This window comes from Phaethon lepturus, unplaced genomic scaffold (assembly GCF_000687285.1).
Source record: "Phaethon lepturus isolate BGI_N335 unplaced genomic scaffold, ASM68728v1 scaffold54463, whole genome shotgun sequence".
NCBI lineage: Eukaryota > Metazoa > Chordata > Aves > Phaethontiformes > Phaethontidae > Phaethon > Phaethon lepturus.
This window is the reverse complement of record NW_010529464.1, coordinates 6,840-25,480: the sequence shown is the minus strand read 5'-3', so window position 1 is coordinate 25,480 and position 18,641 is coordinate 6,840. Positions and strand designations below refer to the sequence as shown.

At 39.1% G+C, this 18,641-nt stretch overlaps 1 protein-coding gene across 1 annotated transcript; it reads left to right on the top strand.

Annotated features, from left to right (window-relative positions):
- Nucleotides 1–5,995: 5,995 nt before the first annotated feature.
- Nucleotides 5,996–17,199, top strand: AHRR (aryl-hydrocarbon receptor repressor; the record flags this gene model as incomplete). The annotated part of the gene is made up of 7 exons (XM_010283926.1): nucleotides 5,996–6,085; nucleotides 7,404–7,533; nucleotides 8,983–9,116; nucleotides 10,421–10,620; nucleotides 12,282–12,400; nucleotides 13,359–13,500; nucleotides 16,080–17,199. Coding segments are annotated over 7 exons (1,935 nt in total), but the record flags the coding sequence as incomplete, so codon positions are not given.
- Between the last annotated feature and the right edge of the window lie 1,442 nt (nucleotides 17,200–18,641).

Genomic DNA, 18,641 nt, shown 5'->3' with positions numbered 1-18,641 from the left:
TTAACATTTTCCTAACTGACTTCCAGGAGGCCAGTTTTGACTGCTGCCTCTTGACGAGCCACAGCATTCCAGCTCCCTCGTTAGACTGAAGACAGATATATAAACAAGTATCTCCAAAGTTGCCCTAATTCCTCAGTGGAAGTGATGGGATACTGAAAAATGGAATAACGATAAATTTCAGCAGCTGAATCGTCCGTGCGTTTCAGAGGGCATGGCTGTTCCCTCTGACAGTGAATGGGAGGGTCGGGGCTCAAATTCCTCTGGCAATGTGAATGACCTTTGAAAATTTTGCCGGGCCCTGCTCTGAGTAGTGCAGCGCTAGATGCTGAATTTCCAAGCTGTCTTTGAGGAGCCTGAAGTGATATCCAGGCTCAAGGAGACAGGAACGAACGTAAATCTTGTTTTATCTGGGAAGACAAGAATGAATGGAGCATTATGATCATATGTACATATTTCTTAGTATTTGAAAAGAAACATTTCTGCTGCAAATTCATCCTTGAAAATTTTCCCTTATTCCACTATCCATGAAAACCAGTCAATCAGATCGAGCACTTTCCCTCCAAAAGGCTTCCCATATAAACCCATGGCCATAGGCTTCAGCCTGTAGAATCTACTTCCTCCGCTGGCTCAAATGATGGAAATTCATCTTCTGTTTTGTTTCTTTTGCCTGAAAACTAAGCAGTACACGCAAGCCTTTGATCAAAACTGAATGCTAAAAACAATTCTGCCACACCCCCTTCGCACGGAATAGTGCTTACTCACAGAAATATTCCTTTTGAAGTTGCTTTGTAGATACCAGAGAAATACATAAGAGTCCAGAGGGCTAAGAGATACTGTACTTGTTGAGCAAAGGCCATATTCTGATGTCACCAGATACAGTATTTCTGAATAGTCTTTTATGCAGGGTTTTATTTCAGGGTTCTGTAAGAGGTTTTTTTAGCTGGGGTTTTTTTGCTGGGTTTTTTTTTTTGTTTATAAAGAGAACCTCAGGGATTCCAGAGGGATTTTTGAGAAGGGCAATTATGAGTCCCAAAAACACACCAGTGGAAAGAAATACTGATTCACTAAACAATACAGTTAAAAACAGAAGACACATTAACTGTCTGCATTTTCCTCCTAATATTCATAACACAAGAACGAGCATATCATTTCCAGGGTTTTTAAATAGCTACTTATTTAGATCACCAGAAAATGGCCCCATCCCACATAGGATGCAAAACCCCAGCAATCCACTATTAAATGAAACTGTTCCAGATAAACTGCGAGCCAACTGACCCTGGAAATTTAGTACCCAAGTTGCGTGACTCGAAAATCTGTTCAAAGCAAGGCATGGCTGCAGGCCTTGACTGTTGTACTTTAGTAACCATAGTAACACGGTCTCTGGAGACCTAATGCTAGTGAATTTTCCTTTATTTCAAGGAAGAGTAATAAGAGAAATGTGGCTGGAACTTGTCCTCTCTCTTTTTTTTTTTTTTCCCTCCTCTCCTTATTTTTACTATGCCATGACCTTGACCAAAATATCTTTGAAGTATTTGCTGGCTGATTTTCTGCTATGGGACCAGAAAAAATATCAGGATATATAAAGGATCTTGCCAAAGGAAGTCCTATCTTCCTCAAAATATTTGCCTTCATTCCCAAAGAGAACCTCTTGACTAATAATGTTTCGAAACTTCTTAATGGAAGGAACTGATAACTTTCATCTCACAGCTACTGCGGGCACCAGACTAATGTCGTACTTTCTTTGAACTGACAGATTAATTGTTTTTTTGTTTCAGTAGCAGGTGCAGCTTTTCGTGAGTACATAATTGGATGTACATGTTTTTTCAAAAGAACACAGGCCCCTGTCTGGTGCCAAGCTTTTTTTTTTTTTTTTTCCATTTGGGAAAAAAGAACCCAATTTCATTTTTTAAGTACAATGTAGAAAACTCATGTAAGTGTTTTAAAAAGCCAAATACAAACAAACAAATGTTCACAATACGTACTTAAGTCTGTCTCACATGTTTCAGCTATTATCCAGGATTAGAAATTCCATCTGTCATTGAATCCATATGGTTTACCAAATGGTAGTTTACAACCATGTATTTTTTGCAGATTCGAAGTTAGTTGTATTTTGTTGCAAAAATGTTAATGTCCACACTAATATCTGTGTGTGTTTTTCTGTGTGTGGGTGTGTCCCTCTGTGCATGTGTAAGTATATGCAAAATTGCTAAAAATTGTAGTAGGATGCAAGTGGACTTTATTGATTAAAACACACCAGTTGTGCACAAAGCAAGTAACATCGATGTCGAGCCGTGGAATCGGGTTATTCCCTCCTCTAAATCCAAGAGCCCTCTCTTAGGCCTTCCGATATTCCTAGTGAAAGGAATGAAGTGAAACGAGGAGAGCTGCTTTTATTTCTCTGTGCCGTCCCCTCCGTTTCGGGCGGGCGTGTGCTGGCGTTAGGGCGTGCGAACCACGCGGGTTTGCGGCTGGTCCATGTCCTCTGCCCCTCGGCCCCCCCGGCTACCGGTGGCCCAGCAGACGGCTGCCGCGGTTCCGACGCAGCGCACCAGCGCAGCCTCCCGCGCACTGGCAGCGCGAGAAAGCTGTGCACTGACAGCGCGAGAAAGCTGCCGCTGCGGGTTTTATTTCAGTAACGGAGAATGTCTAGAATCGTAAGCGGAGCCATCTACTTTGTTGTCCTGTTTAACGTGAGACCCGGTAACTTAGAACAAAAAAGCTGTGAATATTTTTTGTTTGTTCTCATGGACTGAAGCTGTCTCTCTCTTCCACTCTGTCCAACAAATCACTAGGATGCTGGCCAGAATAATGGAAAATCTCTATCTGGCATTACTGTAAAGGGCTTGAGTATGGAGTTGTATATGGTACTTGAGAGATTTCTCTGAGAGGTCAGAAGAGATCTTTTCCTACTAAGTTGCAATCACCACTACCCACTTCTGGGGTACCAGACCTGTGCTAGCAACACCCTCCTCCTTTTCCCCAGCTGTGGTAAGTAGGTAAGAAAAGTACAGATCTCAGCCCAGACTCTGACTCTGTACAGAGTCCTCTGTGCTACAGATGTCAGGCTTCACACCGAACTGCACTTCAGGGTAATACTGCGACAACCAAAAAATTTGCCATCGTGTGTAAAACTCACTGATTATGAAGTTTTTACTCCACGTCCAGCTCATTTCTTTCTAGTGTAGCTGAAGCAGCAGGTTTCCCAGCTAAAATGAGGTTTAGAGACACGGAATTTGTGTTAATCCTCAATAGCTTCATGTGGCTCCATAAAAGTTGTTGTTGCACCAAAGCGGGCTTTGCTTTTCCTGCCTGCAGGGCACAGCATCTGATCTCTGCATTTGGGGTCATGAAAACCAGGCATTATTTAGTTAAGAGATCTTAACTCAGGAGAGGACATCAGCATTTTGAGAATAAAACAAAAACAAAGCAGGGGAATTTTGTAATTCTCTTCGTTTACATACCTCCCTCAAATCCACACTCGGTTCTGGCTTAACTTAAACACATGGCTCCTTTAACTTTTCCTCCGCTACTTCTTTCCTCTTGCTCCCTCCCAGCCTTCCTTAATACCTCCTCCAGCCTCACAGATGTAGTTGCCAGTCCGCTGACCTGAATCCTTAGAAATACACATGGTCCTATTTCCCCATCTCATTTTTACAAACTGGTGCACTGGTCCTGCCCAGCTCTGGCTTTGTGAAAGAAAAACTTGTGTAAAGAGAAAGCCGCCTGCCTTCCACTGTAGGGAAGCAAGTTTTACATCTTATAAGTAGAGACTGATGTCTTAGGGTATGTGTCTGGGCCTAAAGAGTATGTACCCATACGTTGGATAAAGAGGATTCATTTTTGAACAGGAGTATTTATTTCTTGATTCATAAAAATAATCCTTGGCAAAGGCAGGTGCTCCCCCATCTATTTCCTACCAGGGCTGAAAAACTCCAGCTTGCCTGCAGGACAATGGAAGGCACGTTTTAAGGATGATACTTTGTGAGATTCTTTGATCATATTCAGATCTTGTTGTAATTTTTGAAGCCTTCCCAGTTAGGGCTTGGTGCCTAGGTCAAGAACATTTCTTTAATGCTCTTAATTTCTACCTGCCCCAGCTGCAGGGGCAGGACTTGGAGGTCTTTTGGAACATGCACAGTAACAGCCAGAGACATCCTCATAAAGGAGCTCCTTAAATGTCCTATGGTAATCTATGTGGAAATTTTTAGTTTGTCTGAATTAAAAGGCATGCCAGATGTTCAAAATGCAATAAAATTCCTAACATCATATCACTGATTGCTGTGAAGATGAGTCCAAAGAGACAAAGTGCCAAAAATGCTTTCTTGTTTCCACTTGACATTGGAAATGGATATGACAGATACCATCTATGGAGGCTCCACTCAGCGCAGTGAAAGGCACAGATGTGAAGATGTAGAAATCTTGACATATTGTCTTCTGGTTGGTGAGGTGCTGGGACAAATTTGGGCATTATTTAGAGCAGAAAACAGTACCAGTCCAGCAATTCCTTGTCCTTGAAGAGTCGACAGGGATAACTAGCATTCAACATAAACCCAACTAGGCAGAGATAACACTTTTTCTGGAAAGGATTGGTATCTATGGAGCTGAGATGGAACTGAACATGGTTTGCCCTTGACTGTTCTTAGCGATGACTCATGGTTAGCATTGACTTAATTGAATCTGTTGCTGCTACGGCTCTTTCCAAACGTAGGTGAGCCGTTGCAGTCTCTCCACTGGATTTCTCCAGTCACTGCTTCACAGGTTCTTTGAGGCGCAGAGCCCCTGGACACGTATGGCCCCACTGGGCCACGCTTCCAAAGGTGCTCCACATTTATGACTGGGGCCAAATCTTCTGAGGAGGTCGGCTTATTGTGCACTGAACTCTTGAAATTCTGCCCACCATTGTCACAGTGGGAACAGGCTCCGAGCAGTCTTGGAAATCTGGTCCTTATTTAGGAACCAAAAAGAGAACCAAACTCACGAAAAATATGTCAGCGTATCTGGTTACTGAGCAATTGAAAATCTGCCCTCATTGTGCTTCGGGATTAACTCAGGATTAATAGGCACATCGCAACAACAGTAAATAAGAGAAAGGTGAAGCAAGGATAATAATAATATAGCAGTATTTCATCAGCACCTACTTGAACTGTAATCTCAAAAGACCTCAAAACCATCGCATGAAAGGATCACCCAAACTACCTTGGAACGCAAGCCTGCTGGGGTGAAGATACGTTACTGAATCTTTATCAAGGGAAGAGAGGCAAAATTCATCAGTCTGCATGCAGCACGATGGATCTTAATGTTTATGTCATGTATTCCATTTAATCCTTACTTTTATTTTTTGATTTCTCTGTTGCTTTCCTTGCATCACTGAGTGTATGAGAATTAATCCAGAATTTTTCTAGACTAAACATTAGTCTATATCAGTGAAATATTTATTGCCTATGTTTTATATTTATGACATTTAGGCAATTATGCTAGGTATATATTTTTATAGAATCTTAAGAAAATAGCCATACTTAAAAGTGCATGTTCAGTTTTAGTGTCATAGCTACAGCAGCACATGTGTTTAATTTTGTTGTTGGAGATTATTATATTACCTACATGTATCTGCATATAAATTCAAAGTAATTATTATGGAATGTAATGTTTTAAATTAAAAGCAACAAAAAAGTAGTTGACACAATTAAACTTTTAATTATATGAATTAATGACAAATTAAAATTTAAAGTAGATAATAATAATGTAATGCAATATTGTACTTACACTGTAATTAGCTACCCTAACTTTTTTAGAAAGGCAAAAAAGCATGTTCCAGATTGTTACTCATTTTTTCATGTTAGGAAAAAATGGCCTTTCTGCAAAAATTTTATGTCCAACTTCTTTGCAGAGTGATTGTTTTCATATCTAGAATATTCTTTAAATTATTACATTTTATACCCATTTTACTCTTTCCTTTCTGATTATCTTTTTAATTATTTTATTTTCCCTTCTTTAGTCACTGAACGGTTTTGCGCTGGTGGTGAGTGCAGATGGAATGATATTTTATGCATCATCAACGATTGTGGACTATCTAGGGTTTCATCAGGTAAATATATTAAGAAGCATTTAGAATGTTTTCTATTTCATGGTCATTGTAATGACCTTCTTGTAGTCACTCCTGCTCACTGGTTTTCTAAAATGCGTCAAGTCTATGTTGCTTTTCCCTATCCTATTCTACTGCTGATTGGACATACTCTATCATGGAAATTAAGTTATTTTACTATGCCATTTCAGACTAATCTTTTTTTTTTTTGTGATCTGACAGGTGAAGATGAATTCCTTCTAGCGTTGTTCCTTCTGTAAAGCTTTTGTTAGCAGAAACACGATCTATTATAAAAAATAAGATTTAGCTAAATGTTTCCTTTCAATTTCAGTATAAGATGCTGCTATTCTAGACTGGTTGCCTGTATATAGTAAATATACTGTAAAGTCACAGAATAACAGAACCACGTAGTTGGAAAAGACCTCTGGAGGTCATCTAGTCCAACCTCCTGCTCAACAGAGATCTAGTTAGATCAGGTTGATCCAGGACTCAGCTAGTCAAGTTTTGAGTTTCTATGACCCCTCTGGAAGACCTGTTCTAGTGTTTAACCACCCTGACTGTAAATTTTTTCACTTACATCGAGTCCCGGTTTCCCATGTTGTCATTTGTGTCTGTTGCTTCTTGTCCTCCCACTTTGTTCTTCCCAGAAGAGTCGGGCTTTGTCTTCTCTACACCTGCTCATTCGGTTGATGTAGACAGCATTAATTTCTTCCTCAAGTTTTCTCTTCTTATGGCTGAACAAACCCTGTTCTTTCCTCTCCTGATATGTCACGTGCTCCAGCCCTCTTAAGTGTCTTGGTAGCACTCTCCTGGGCTCGCTTTTGTATGCTAACACCTTTATCTTCCTGGGGCAACCAAAATTAGAGGGAACTTTGCCTTTGTTGAATTTCTGAGGTTCCTGTCAGGCCACTTTTACAGCCGGTCAAGGTCTGAGTGGCTGTCCTGCTCCCTCTGGTCCGTACCTCTGCAAACCTGTTGAGAGGGGGCTCTACCCCATCGTTCCCTAATCAAGACATTAAAGAGGGTTGGTCCTAGCATCAGCCCCTGCGGGACGTCTCTAGTCAGCGGCTGCCAGTTGGACTTTATTATGACCCACATTTGCATATGCACAAAAGGGTTAAGAATAGAAAGGATCGTCTTAGGATATGACGTCAAAAAGCAGATGTGACAAACGGGGGCCTCTGAAATAACTTTCCTCCATCAATCTTTGCTCTGAAGCGATTGTACACTAGTCATTATTTTAAGGAAAGTCTCAACCTAAAGATAAGTGTCTGCCCCACTACACTTACAAATTAAACATTTCTTGCTGTAATTGTTTCAGACTGATGTAATGCACCAAAACATATATGATTACATTCACGTGGATGATCGCCAGGATTTCTGTAGACAACTGCACTGGGCCATGAATCCTCCCCAGATGTTGTCTGGACAGCAACTACAGACAGAAACAGGTGGGATTGTATATGTCGACTGGAAACATAGGCACCACTGTATAGAGGTAGAACTGCCCTCCACCTACACTCATGTCTGTTCCATGTCATCAGATTCTTCACTGGAAAGCTGCATAGTGGCCATTTGTAATGTTATTGCCCCGTAGATGATGTTTCTTCTTGACACTTTACATTTATAAGGTAGCGTGTGCTATCGAGGCTATAAATTTGATGCTTCCTTTGTTTTTCCCTGACTAACGTACCTACGGATATTCTTATCCATGCAGAATGAACAGCATCAGTGTTCATCCTACCAACCTTTTGTTCGTACTGATCAGGACATTAGTATTCCTCTCATTAATGCAAAAAAATCCCATGCAAAACAATTCTGTGCAGTACCACAGTGGCAACATCACTTTCTGCCATTTGTTTTCCCATGCAAAATGATGTAGACAGGACTCTTCAGAAGAACAAGCGGGTTGAGCAACGCACTTCTTCCTCTGAGGCTGTATTTCCCTAGGATGGCGGGTGGATAGGTGCGCTCAAGGTTTCTCCTGCATGAGGCGTTAAACTGAAATTACGACTACAGAAAACACAATGGTTACCTTTATAAAGAATTATCGATCCCAGCAAAATGTATGCATTTCGCCAGAAGGTGAGGAAGTAGCTGAGGAAAGAAACTGAGGAAGCGCAGCCTCCAGATGGGTGTGGAGAAACTTGCAAGAAATCCTTCAGCAGCCTTTATGAAGTCCTCAGGACCAGAGTCATGAAACTTTGGTAGAATTTCTTGCAGTTTCCTGTGTTTTGCAAGAGTCTTATAGATAGCTGAGGAACCTTACAAGGTTTTGTAGGACGTACACAGAAAACAAACTAAACACTGTGCATTAATATTTCAAACTCTAAAGTTACATATATTTGGAATTTTTGTCCTAATATATACAGTGGAGAATTTCAGCTCCTGAGTTCATACTTCTGTGCAAATACTTGTGTCTTTTGGGACATAAGTATTTTAAAAGCTATGCACTTGTAGTCCAAAACTGGAAAGCACTTCATTAAAAATCGAGGAGGCAGCAGCTGAACATTAGCTAATCAGCCACTGTTCATTTTTTTCTTGCATTAGCATTTTTCCTTATTTTGTTCCTTTTTCTAATGTATTTGCTGTGATCTCTGATCTCAAACCCAGCAACATCTGTTACCCTGCTTTGCATCATTAAAAATCACAAAAACTCATGAAGTAAAAAAGTCAAAGTTTCTGAAGAAACTCACCTGAATCCCATTGTAAAGCTTTTCTTTTTTCTTTTAGTAGAGCATGTGCAGATGTATCTATACATAATACCATTTAATATTTGCCCCTCCATAAAGTAATTTTTAGCAATTTCCCTAACAGCTTCTTCAATTGGCTACAGAACATTTTTTTTCATTCTTTCTTAGTGTGATCTGATATATATTGCCTCCACTGTTGTTTCCTAGGAGAAGAATATATTCTCAGTAAATTGTTTAAAGCTCAAGAGAATGACAGCATGACAACAGATTATTCTGCCTTCTTAACTCGTTGTTTCATTTGTCGAGTTCGCTGCTTGTTGGACAGTACTTCTGGATTCCTTGTAAGTATAATTTCACATAGAGAATGACATACTAGATTTTAATGACTTCATATGAAAAATATTTGAACATAAATATTGAACATAAATATTGTGGAGAGCCATGGATAGGATACACCTTTCATTTGCTGTGCACTAACAAGAAACATCTAAAGACGTTTATTAATACATATAGTGATGAGAGAAAAGAAGGTTGTAACATTTAAATGAAAATAATCTATAAACATTTATGTTTTAATCTCTTTTGGACAATACCTGTTCTCAATTTGTACCAGGCCTAGCACAAGAGCAGCAAGCCCAAGTTTCAACCATTAACATTTAAGCACAAAGAATTTGCTTTGAGGAACAGGAATAATAATGATCCATTTTCCCCTTTTGTAAAGGGTCCTGTAATAATAAAAACCAGAATTAGAAAGCCTCTCACATGCTCCTCAAATATCCTTACTAGGAGTGGCTCGTCTCTAGGTGTCACTTCCCCATTTGCTTAGGAAAGACCAGTGCTGTTTCTTCTTATGACAAAGTATGGCACATGCAAAGAAAATGAGAGGATCAACACGGGACAGGGAAATGCAACTTCTGCCTCAGGTGCTCACTTGCTGGAAGACCATGGGACTGAACAGACGTAACAGTCAGTCTTTTCTGCCTCCCTGTTTTAATCTTGTAGCTCTGGAAAATGCCCAGCTAAAACGGACTGATTTTGTGGTAGGTAATTTTTTCACCACGAGGCAGCAGCTTGCTGTTATCTTGATCTCTCCCTTCTGGTTATATGAAGGTTCAAGGCGGGGATAGATGGTTCCTTCCAAGCTATGTACTTTGCATCTGGCTGTCTTGGGCATATCTTTTCCCTTGGCGTCTGCCTGCAGAGCCCTTGGACTGAGCCAGTCCGTGCACTTCCCAGAGAAAGTGCCAGGCAAGAGGAAAGAAACTTAGGAACCATCTCACTGGAGAGAACAGAGCATGGAAAAATAATAGTTCCAGTGAGGCACAGAGGAAATAGCTGTTTGCACCACCATACACTGCCCGTCTCGGCAAACAGAACATAATGCAGAACTTCTACTTTTAGTACGCAGGAGAGAAAAAAAACAAAAACCAGCCTCAAATGACTCATTTTACTGTTGATATTCCCTCCACTCTGAAATGGCATGGTTTAAATCATATGAAGATAATGAAATTCCTAGTTTTTCTCCCTGTTTCAAAAGTGGTTTTGGTGTTAAATAACACGGTCCTAGCTTGTATTCGCATTTTAAATGTTTATGCATGAAATGCTTAAGGTAATTTTTTAATTTATTTATTTTTTTGTATAACAGACAATGCAGTTCCAAGGCAAACTAAAGTTTCTTTTTGGACAAAGGAAGAAATCCTCATCAGGAACAGTATTGCCACCTCAGTTGTCCTTATTCTGCATAGTGGTACCACTTCTGCTCCCTTCCGTGACAGAAATGAAGATGAAAAGCCTGCTTGTGAAAGCAAAACACAAAGCTGATGATACAGCAGCAGTGAATACAAAGTATTTTCAAATTAATCTTTTAGCAATTAGTAAAATATACTATGGGCTTTATGTTTAATTAAGCATGTAAAAAGCAGAAATTACACTAAATAACTCTCCATTTTGAAACTGTTTCCTAGAAAAGTGAATAATTTCTCTGCACTTAATTATCTAATACATAATAACTATACTATAATAACTATACTATACTATGTTGTACTTTATGTATAATGCATATTAAATGTTATATTATTGTATAAATAATTTTATCTAAAAACTGGAAAGTTAGGATATCGTCCTAACTTTCAGAAGTTATCAATGCAGAAAGTCATTCTACTAGCTGTGAAAGTGGAGAAGAAAATGTTTTTTTACTGAGAGTCATCAAATTCCAGTATCTTCTGGTAGCACAGTTGTTTGGACTTGGGCATTTTGGTAGCAAACAAAGGAAAAGGAAAACTTAAGCAAGCTGAATGTGCGTGTGTGTGTTCACATAGAGTCAAGTGAGATGTATTTGGTGTATGTATTTATGGTAGAACAGAAGGCTTATGAACACATAAGTCTACAATCGCACTAAATGGCCTGGGGCTGATCACTTGGTAGCAATCAGAGAAGATCAGGACAGATTGTGTTCACACTCATTTCCTTCCTAACACTTATTTTCGTTATTTGTCTATGATTGAATTTTAGTTGACATTTGGGGCTAGGATTATGTTTTCCCTTTTTTGGCTAAATATAACCTTACAGAAATGAGGTCCATTGCTGTGAAGTAAAATGCTCATCAGTGTGACTGACAGCATCATACTCTGGCTTTTAATTAGAATATGCTTGTGTATGTGTGAATTTACTATGTAGAGGCGTGCTGTGGTTCTAGCACATACATCCTTTTGACAAGAATTAAATTACTCGAAGGCTGATATAAAGGACTATGCAGGCTTGTGGAACAGAGTTAGAAAGTCATTTCCGCTTGCTAGTTTTTCAGTGGCCCAGGCAAAATTCATTGATGACCAGGATTGAGCTCCCAGAAGAGAGGTGCTTTACTTCAGTTTTACTAACTGACTGTACAGTGGCCAAGGATTTGACAAGAATGAAGTGGGCATTTAACTTCAGTTTTCCTTTGGTTCAGGCCTGAAGCATGCTGGCCAGGGATGGTGAGCAAATTCATACAGTCATTTCTTTTCTGATGGTCTTAATAAAGCGAAAAATTTGTAGAGCAGAGGTTTGCACACTTCACGAGCCCTAATACGTATTTTGAACTAAAGATTGGAAGAAATCCATTCAAATCTTATGACGATTATTGCAAATTGAAGTCATGCTAACTCTTAAGTGCATTGCTGGTGAGTGTGATGTACGTACCTTGAACGTACCTTGAATAGGCAGAGCAGAATATACACAGCATTTGTCTCAATTCAAGCTGAAACTTATTATTCCAGATATAGTAAGTTGTGAGCAGAATATTCCTAAACAGAACTATTCCTCTCAGTTGAATGCAGAATTCCAGTCATACACTTGCTTGAGTAACTGAATGAGGCAAGAAACAAAAATAATTATTTAGTGTTGGTTACTATGTATTTAAACCACAAGTCTTTGCTAATGGTCAACAGCTTGAAGATCACATCTTTCAGAGTTTGTGGCTTTACTGTCATTCACTGACAAGAATTTTCCACATTTTCTGTCCTCTACAGCTCCACCGCCAAAGGTAATTCAGGTCTGTGTGAAGCAGCAGAATTATATGGAAGAAACAGTCATCATGAAGGTGCAGCTTTCACCAATGTGTTACAGATTGCGGAAAACCAAATCAAAGGTATGTCTGCTAAGTGATTCTGGACTATATACAGTTCATGGAGAAAGAACCCTGATTTTTCTTTCCCCCTGTTAGGTTTTCCAGATTTTGATCCCGATGCTCTCTCTTTTCTTCTCCCTAAAACCGCTTCTGTAAAAAAAAGTAAAAATAAACTGTCTGCCTCAAAAGATAGTGCTGAATCAGTCTGCTATTTCAGAGTGGGCAGAAATACTGTGATGCCAAGTTTACAGATATATGAACAATCATAATAAATAGGAATACTGAACATACGCTTTCCTAAAAAAGGCAGCACTGAATTTAACAAGACAATGTGAAAATCTTAATAATAAATTATCATATCTATCCCTGCTTGAGGTAAACTGGATAATATGTTACAAATGCTACTTTTCCACAAAGATCAGAAAACAGAGGAAAATTAGAGTGTATTGTCTTTAAAACTCATGATTTGCTTGCAGCTTTGACTCATGCTTTTCCTGTGTTTGGCTGTGGCAATATTATGAGAGTCTATGCTGTATCTCAGATTTTACAATGGATAAAATTTTGATGGTGAGTCTTCCCCAATGGGCAACTTCTTCTTGAGTAGAGTTGTACTCAGCCTTCTGTCTTACCTGCTGGAAACCTTTAACTTCTTTAAAACCATTCCTCTGTCATAGCCCCATTTTTCAAGAACATTTTCTCGTTGATCTAGTACTATTACTGAGAGGGAAAAATGATAATGAACTAATAATACTGAAAACTCCTTGGTTACAGTTTAAATGTTTCTAACTGCCTCTTTAGGTTTTTCATATTTTTTTTAAAATGTAATTTGTCTAGTTCTCTGACATACTTTAGCTTGTACTTCCCTGTGCTGATGATTTCAGGGTAGCAAACCAACCTGTGAATATTCACCTGTAGTTTAGGTAAGAAAAAATATTAAATACTGCTTGTATTAAAATAGATTTTCTTTTAAATTGTATAGCAAAGAATAATGGAGAAAATGGCATTTCTCTAGTCAAAGTACAAACAAATGAAGATCACTGGGTCTGGGTTCAAGCTAACGCTCAACTTCTGTATCGAAGTGGTTGCTCAGAATATGTCCTTGCCCAACAGCAAATGTTAAAGTAAGTATATTTTCCAATACTAAAGAAAATCTGTATTTCAGAAAAATTAATGTATTCTTCATCTATGAGTTCTTTAAAAGGACTGTAGGGACCTAAGAAAAGAGCTGTATGAGAAGAGTTTAGTTTACTCGCCAAATGGAAATTCATTTTTGTTGTGGATCGTATGAAATGGCTGTTATAATCCTAAACAATATTTGTTTCTTTTTTTCAGTCTTTTTTCTTCTGAAGTCAAGTGTACATACATATTAAAAGAGAATACTTCAAAACTAAAATGCTTTATTAGTAGTATGTTTTAACTTTCTTGCACAAAAACGTATTTTCGGGTTTTGTGTTACTTTGGAGCTGAAAATCTTTGCTGATTTAGTGTCCTTGTTGTACTACTTTTTAACATTTGACTATGCTAAGCTTTTTTTTTTCCTTTGTGGATGACAGTTGAGCTTGTATTTTTAGTTGTGGATGTTCAACATAATCTAAACAGGGGTGCTCATATTCATTTTATGTTTGTAGATAGATACATCTAGTTGGCTGTAGGCTCAGCCTTGGAGTGGAAGCTAATCTCACAGATTCGCCTCTCCACCAGGTTTTACCCTTTCCTTCCAAACAGGCTCTTCTTCCTTCCCCCATGGGATTGTCTGTTCCAGTTCCTGTGGGCCTTGTTGAGGTATCTCTTCAAGCCGGTGTGACGGAAGAGATAAGAGGGTGGACTGAATGAGCAGGGGCCAGGAGGTGTACACAGCCACCATCTGGCCCAGGGGAAAAAATATGGCTATCTCTGTTCTTTTCCTTTTGGATGCCTCACAGGTGGAAGAAATAGATGAAAAAGTCTTTGAACTTCTACAGTAGGTATCCCTTGCAGGCAGCGTATGTCCCAGGACCCACCTAGTATCCACGTGAATAGCAGAGGAGCTCCCACCTGAGGGTGATGGAACTCTTTACCTTTACTGGGATGGCATAAACGTCATCTTGCTCTGTGAGGAAACTTCTATTAAGAAGCAGATTAAAAAGGGCTGTTTTTTGTATTCAAGTCTCTACTTCTAAAATTATTTTTGTGTAATTAAGCATGCTCTTGGATGTTTATTTAGTTACATTTTTACCCTCCAAGTGGTTAAAATCCTTCCTTTGTGCTTGATAGATCCTGCAGACTGAAGTGTTACAAGAGTTGGCCTTGCAGATTATATTCAGTTCTGTTGTCCTGATAGTCTGCAATAGACTTCATCCTTACTACTACTTTTTTTGTTAAAATGTATGCTGTCTTCCTGGAAACTTACATTATTTTGGAGAACTTTCACTAGATACTATTTCACTGTAAAATTCTTCATTTGGGTGTCAAAGCTTTTGTGACTATTGCATTTGGTTCAGTAAATTGCTTCCCAATTAGACCATTTCCTGAAAAGCTAGTTCTGGAGCAAACCTGTATCATACCATTTGCATCTCAAGACTGTCAATAATAATAACAATATTTAGCAGAGGACTGAAAATATTTTATACCTCATGGGAAAAAAAGTACCTTTCTTGGTGCGCATTTAATACAGTGGTGCACATTTATTACAGTGGGACATTCTCTCTTTGTAACAACATGGACTCCCTCTAGTGGAAAATCCTATACTTGCACTTTGAGTCCATGCCCAAGGAAAAAGTTCTTAACGATGAACTAAGAAAAAGCCTTCTAAAACCTTTACTACTTCTCCAGGTTTTCATGCTTGGTTTCTTATTGAGATGTCCACCTCTTGTTTGAAAAGGGAGAGGATGGTTTTCTAGCACTGATCCTGCCTGGTCGGGAATCAGCATGTTAGTGACTTTCAGACAAATCCCGAACCTGAAGATTTGGACCCGAAGTTCTGAAAACTGCTGCATTGGTCATGGAAATGCTCAGGCAACTTTCTCTGCCAGAGCTCTTCACTAACGTTGAGTACTTCAGCTGGAGGTCATGGAAAATGAATTCACTGGCCATCTTAGAAAATGAAAGACAACATGAATTAAGTTAGACATGTAAAACAAAGCTATGCCCAGTATGAACATCTGTGACTGTTCTGGACACTTAATTCAGGCATTTTATTTCCTCTCAGCTAACTCTGCATTCTCAAAATACAAGACCCCCATGGTTCTCCCTCAAATCACTTTGATCAGAAAGTTCTCGTGTGTCCAATTAATTCCTTGTTAACAAAATACATCTCATTTAAGATACACTTTGCATTTTAGCTCTAGATTTTTCTGCACACAAATATTATTTGGATATATTTTAAGGGAAGAACAAATGTGTAAGGTAGTTACCATACTGTACTACAATATTTATGGTCTTTGTGAACTGTGTGCCTGAAATGGAAGAATAAATGCATGCCAGAATTTAAATGAAACAGTGCCACACAAAGGTAGCTGTGCACACACATTTATGCCCAGATGCATGCACACCCTTTTTTTCTCTTGAACAAATGCAAAAGTATATGCACAAGAGTATGAGAGTCCCATATTAAGTTAAAGACAAAGTATTGCTTGTAATATATGTCGAGCTACTCTGTATCCCAGAAAACATCCATGTCGAAACCTCTGATTGACTGATTTTTTTCTACTGTTATTGAAAGGGAAGAAGATGAACAACTGAAGATACCAAGCGGTTTTGCCAGTTTGAAAGGAAACCTGGAGGGAGTTTCCTGTAACAGTGCCATTGAAAGTCTGGGCCAGTGGAAGCATCTTAACTGGACAGCAGTAAAAAATGAACAAGATAATGTAAAAGTGAAGTTTGAGTCTCATACAAACGGTGAGTGTTTTATGCAAGAGGAACCTCTCAGTTCTAACACATCAATTTTAGGTGTTCAAAACAACTGCACCATAAACAGTAGCTGGACTTCAAGAAACTCAAGCTCCTGTTCCATGAACCAGCGAATGAACACATGTTCGAACAGGAGAGCTGGATCATTCTACAACAGAGACCAAAGTTTCTTAAATTTAGCATCAACTTGCCCTTCCCACTGGGGAAGCGCAGAAAGCTGCCAGTCTTACTTGGGTGTACAACAGCGTTGTGCGGAGAACTATGCGACGGACCATCTGAAACTGCAGAGACCGTTAATATCCTCAGAGTCTCTCTATGATGCAGCCTTTCCCTTGGAGATGCCTATCAAAACGGAATACGATTCCGATTCTGAAAACATTGCCGATAACTACCTGACGTCACAAAACCGAGCCTGGCTGGATGAGAACGGCTTGGTGAGAAAGCAAGTGTTTAGCTACCCCAATAGAGTGCACCTCAAAACAGAACCGGACCTCTGTGACCCAGCCTCACCTTGTCAGAAGCCAAGGCACTGCCTTTACACGCCGCATAATTGGCAATGCATCGTAGCAAACCATCCCAACAACCTAAACCTGAACAGATCTTGCAAGGGTTCACGTAGCAAGGAGGTGGCCCCGTTTTGCCCTCAGAACTCCTCTGGGTGTTTGGAAAGCATGCCTGACCTGCTGCACACAGCATGCTATGGCCACTTCTACAGCCCCAGCCCAGGGGAGGAGAAAGAGCAGAATAACGAGGTTTTCAAAATGCCGTGTGAATTTAAAAACCCCTGCTTGGTTCAAGCAATCAAGCGTGAGCCGCTGGATTCTCCACCATTGTCTAACAGTGGACAGAACAGAGTACATTTGAGCTTCCCTGAAAACACATTAGCAGGTCCTGTGCCTCATAAAACCACTGAATGTACGTTTTTACAATAGATTTTATAACATTTGGAATATTTATAATGTTAAAAGCAAGAAGTTGTAGATCTTCTCCCTGTTGGGTTAAATGAGTTACTAAAATTAAAAGCCAGTGGAAAGATTTTGAGTGTGTGTGTGTGTGTGCATCTGTGTGTGAGAAAAACCAGATACAGACACACACAATCCCTTCAGCCCTCACTCCCCCACTGCCCTTCTTTATGTGGTCTTTGGAAAGAAAGACGGATAAAACCTCAGGCACAGAAAAATAATCATTACTCCCTGCACAGGTATACCTGCTAATTTGTCTATATCATCTTTCCTCTCTTGTCTACAGTTCATTACCGAGGTTTAGCTCTTTCTGTTTCCAGCCTTTGTTCTGCTTGCTTTTCTCAAGCTGATGTGATGCCTCTGTGCAAAGAGAAAATGCTTATGGTTTTCAGTGTGGCCAGTTTACCTTGGAAGTTTTTGCATCTATTTTTTTTTGTTACTCTAAGAAGAAGCATCAGCTATTCCTTTATCGCAACATAAATTAACGGTGACAGGCAAGGGCTTCTCAACACAACCCCTTAATTTAAAAGGATAGCATTAATTAAAACAAAATTACTTTCATAAGATGCATTAGAAATTATTTAATTTCAAACTGAAGGTCTTCCCAAGTTTCCTTGATAATACTAATGTTTTAGTACACATATTTTTTCCATTTTAAAGCCGTCAGTCTTTCATGTTGTATTTGAAAAACTGAACAATGGGATGTTATCCACTTCTATAAATGAGTTACAAAGTGCTGTTAAACGTACATGAGAAGAAAATATTTCTCCAATTATTCTCCTTGCTGTTACTTGTAACATTAACAAAGGAAAGGCAATTTTTAATTTGATGATATCTCTTTGACTGCTAGCAGCTTGTTAGACATTATCACCTGACATCAAAACCAAATTCCAGACTAATATTAGATATGTTATTTTCAAAAGCATCCTTGTTTCCTTCCCAGAAGAACAGCTTAATCTCACCGAGAGCTAACTGGAGGATGTATACCTTTCAAAAGGACTTTGGTGCACTTTGGTGCTTTTGAAAACAGATTAATATGCTTTCCTTTGAACCCAGACAGTAATTTATTTCCACTAAAAAAAAAAATCTACAAATTCTGTTTTGGTTTTTGTTGTTGTTGTAGTTTGACTCCTGCACTAACTTTTGTTTTAAAATTGCACTATTTCAACTTTCTATCAACTTCACCTATAGAAAAACAACATCGTTTAAAAAAACCTTAGATGTGTATGTGCTTTCTGAAAGAAGCCCTATAATGAATGTTTTCTTTTTCAAAATGTTATAAATTATTATAATGTCTTCATTTCTATACCTACTAGCCACTAAGGGCATGGCTTTACATGCCAGCAAAGTGGCACAGACTTTTCCCAAATGCTATAAAAATGAGGGATAAACGTAGTTTCCAGGTAGGGGAA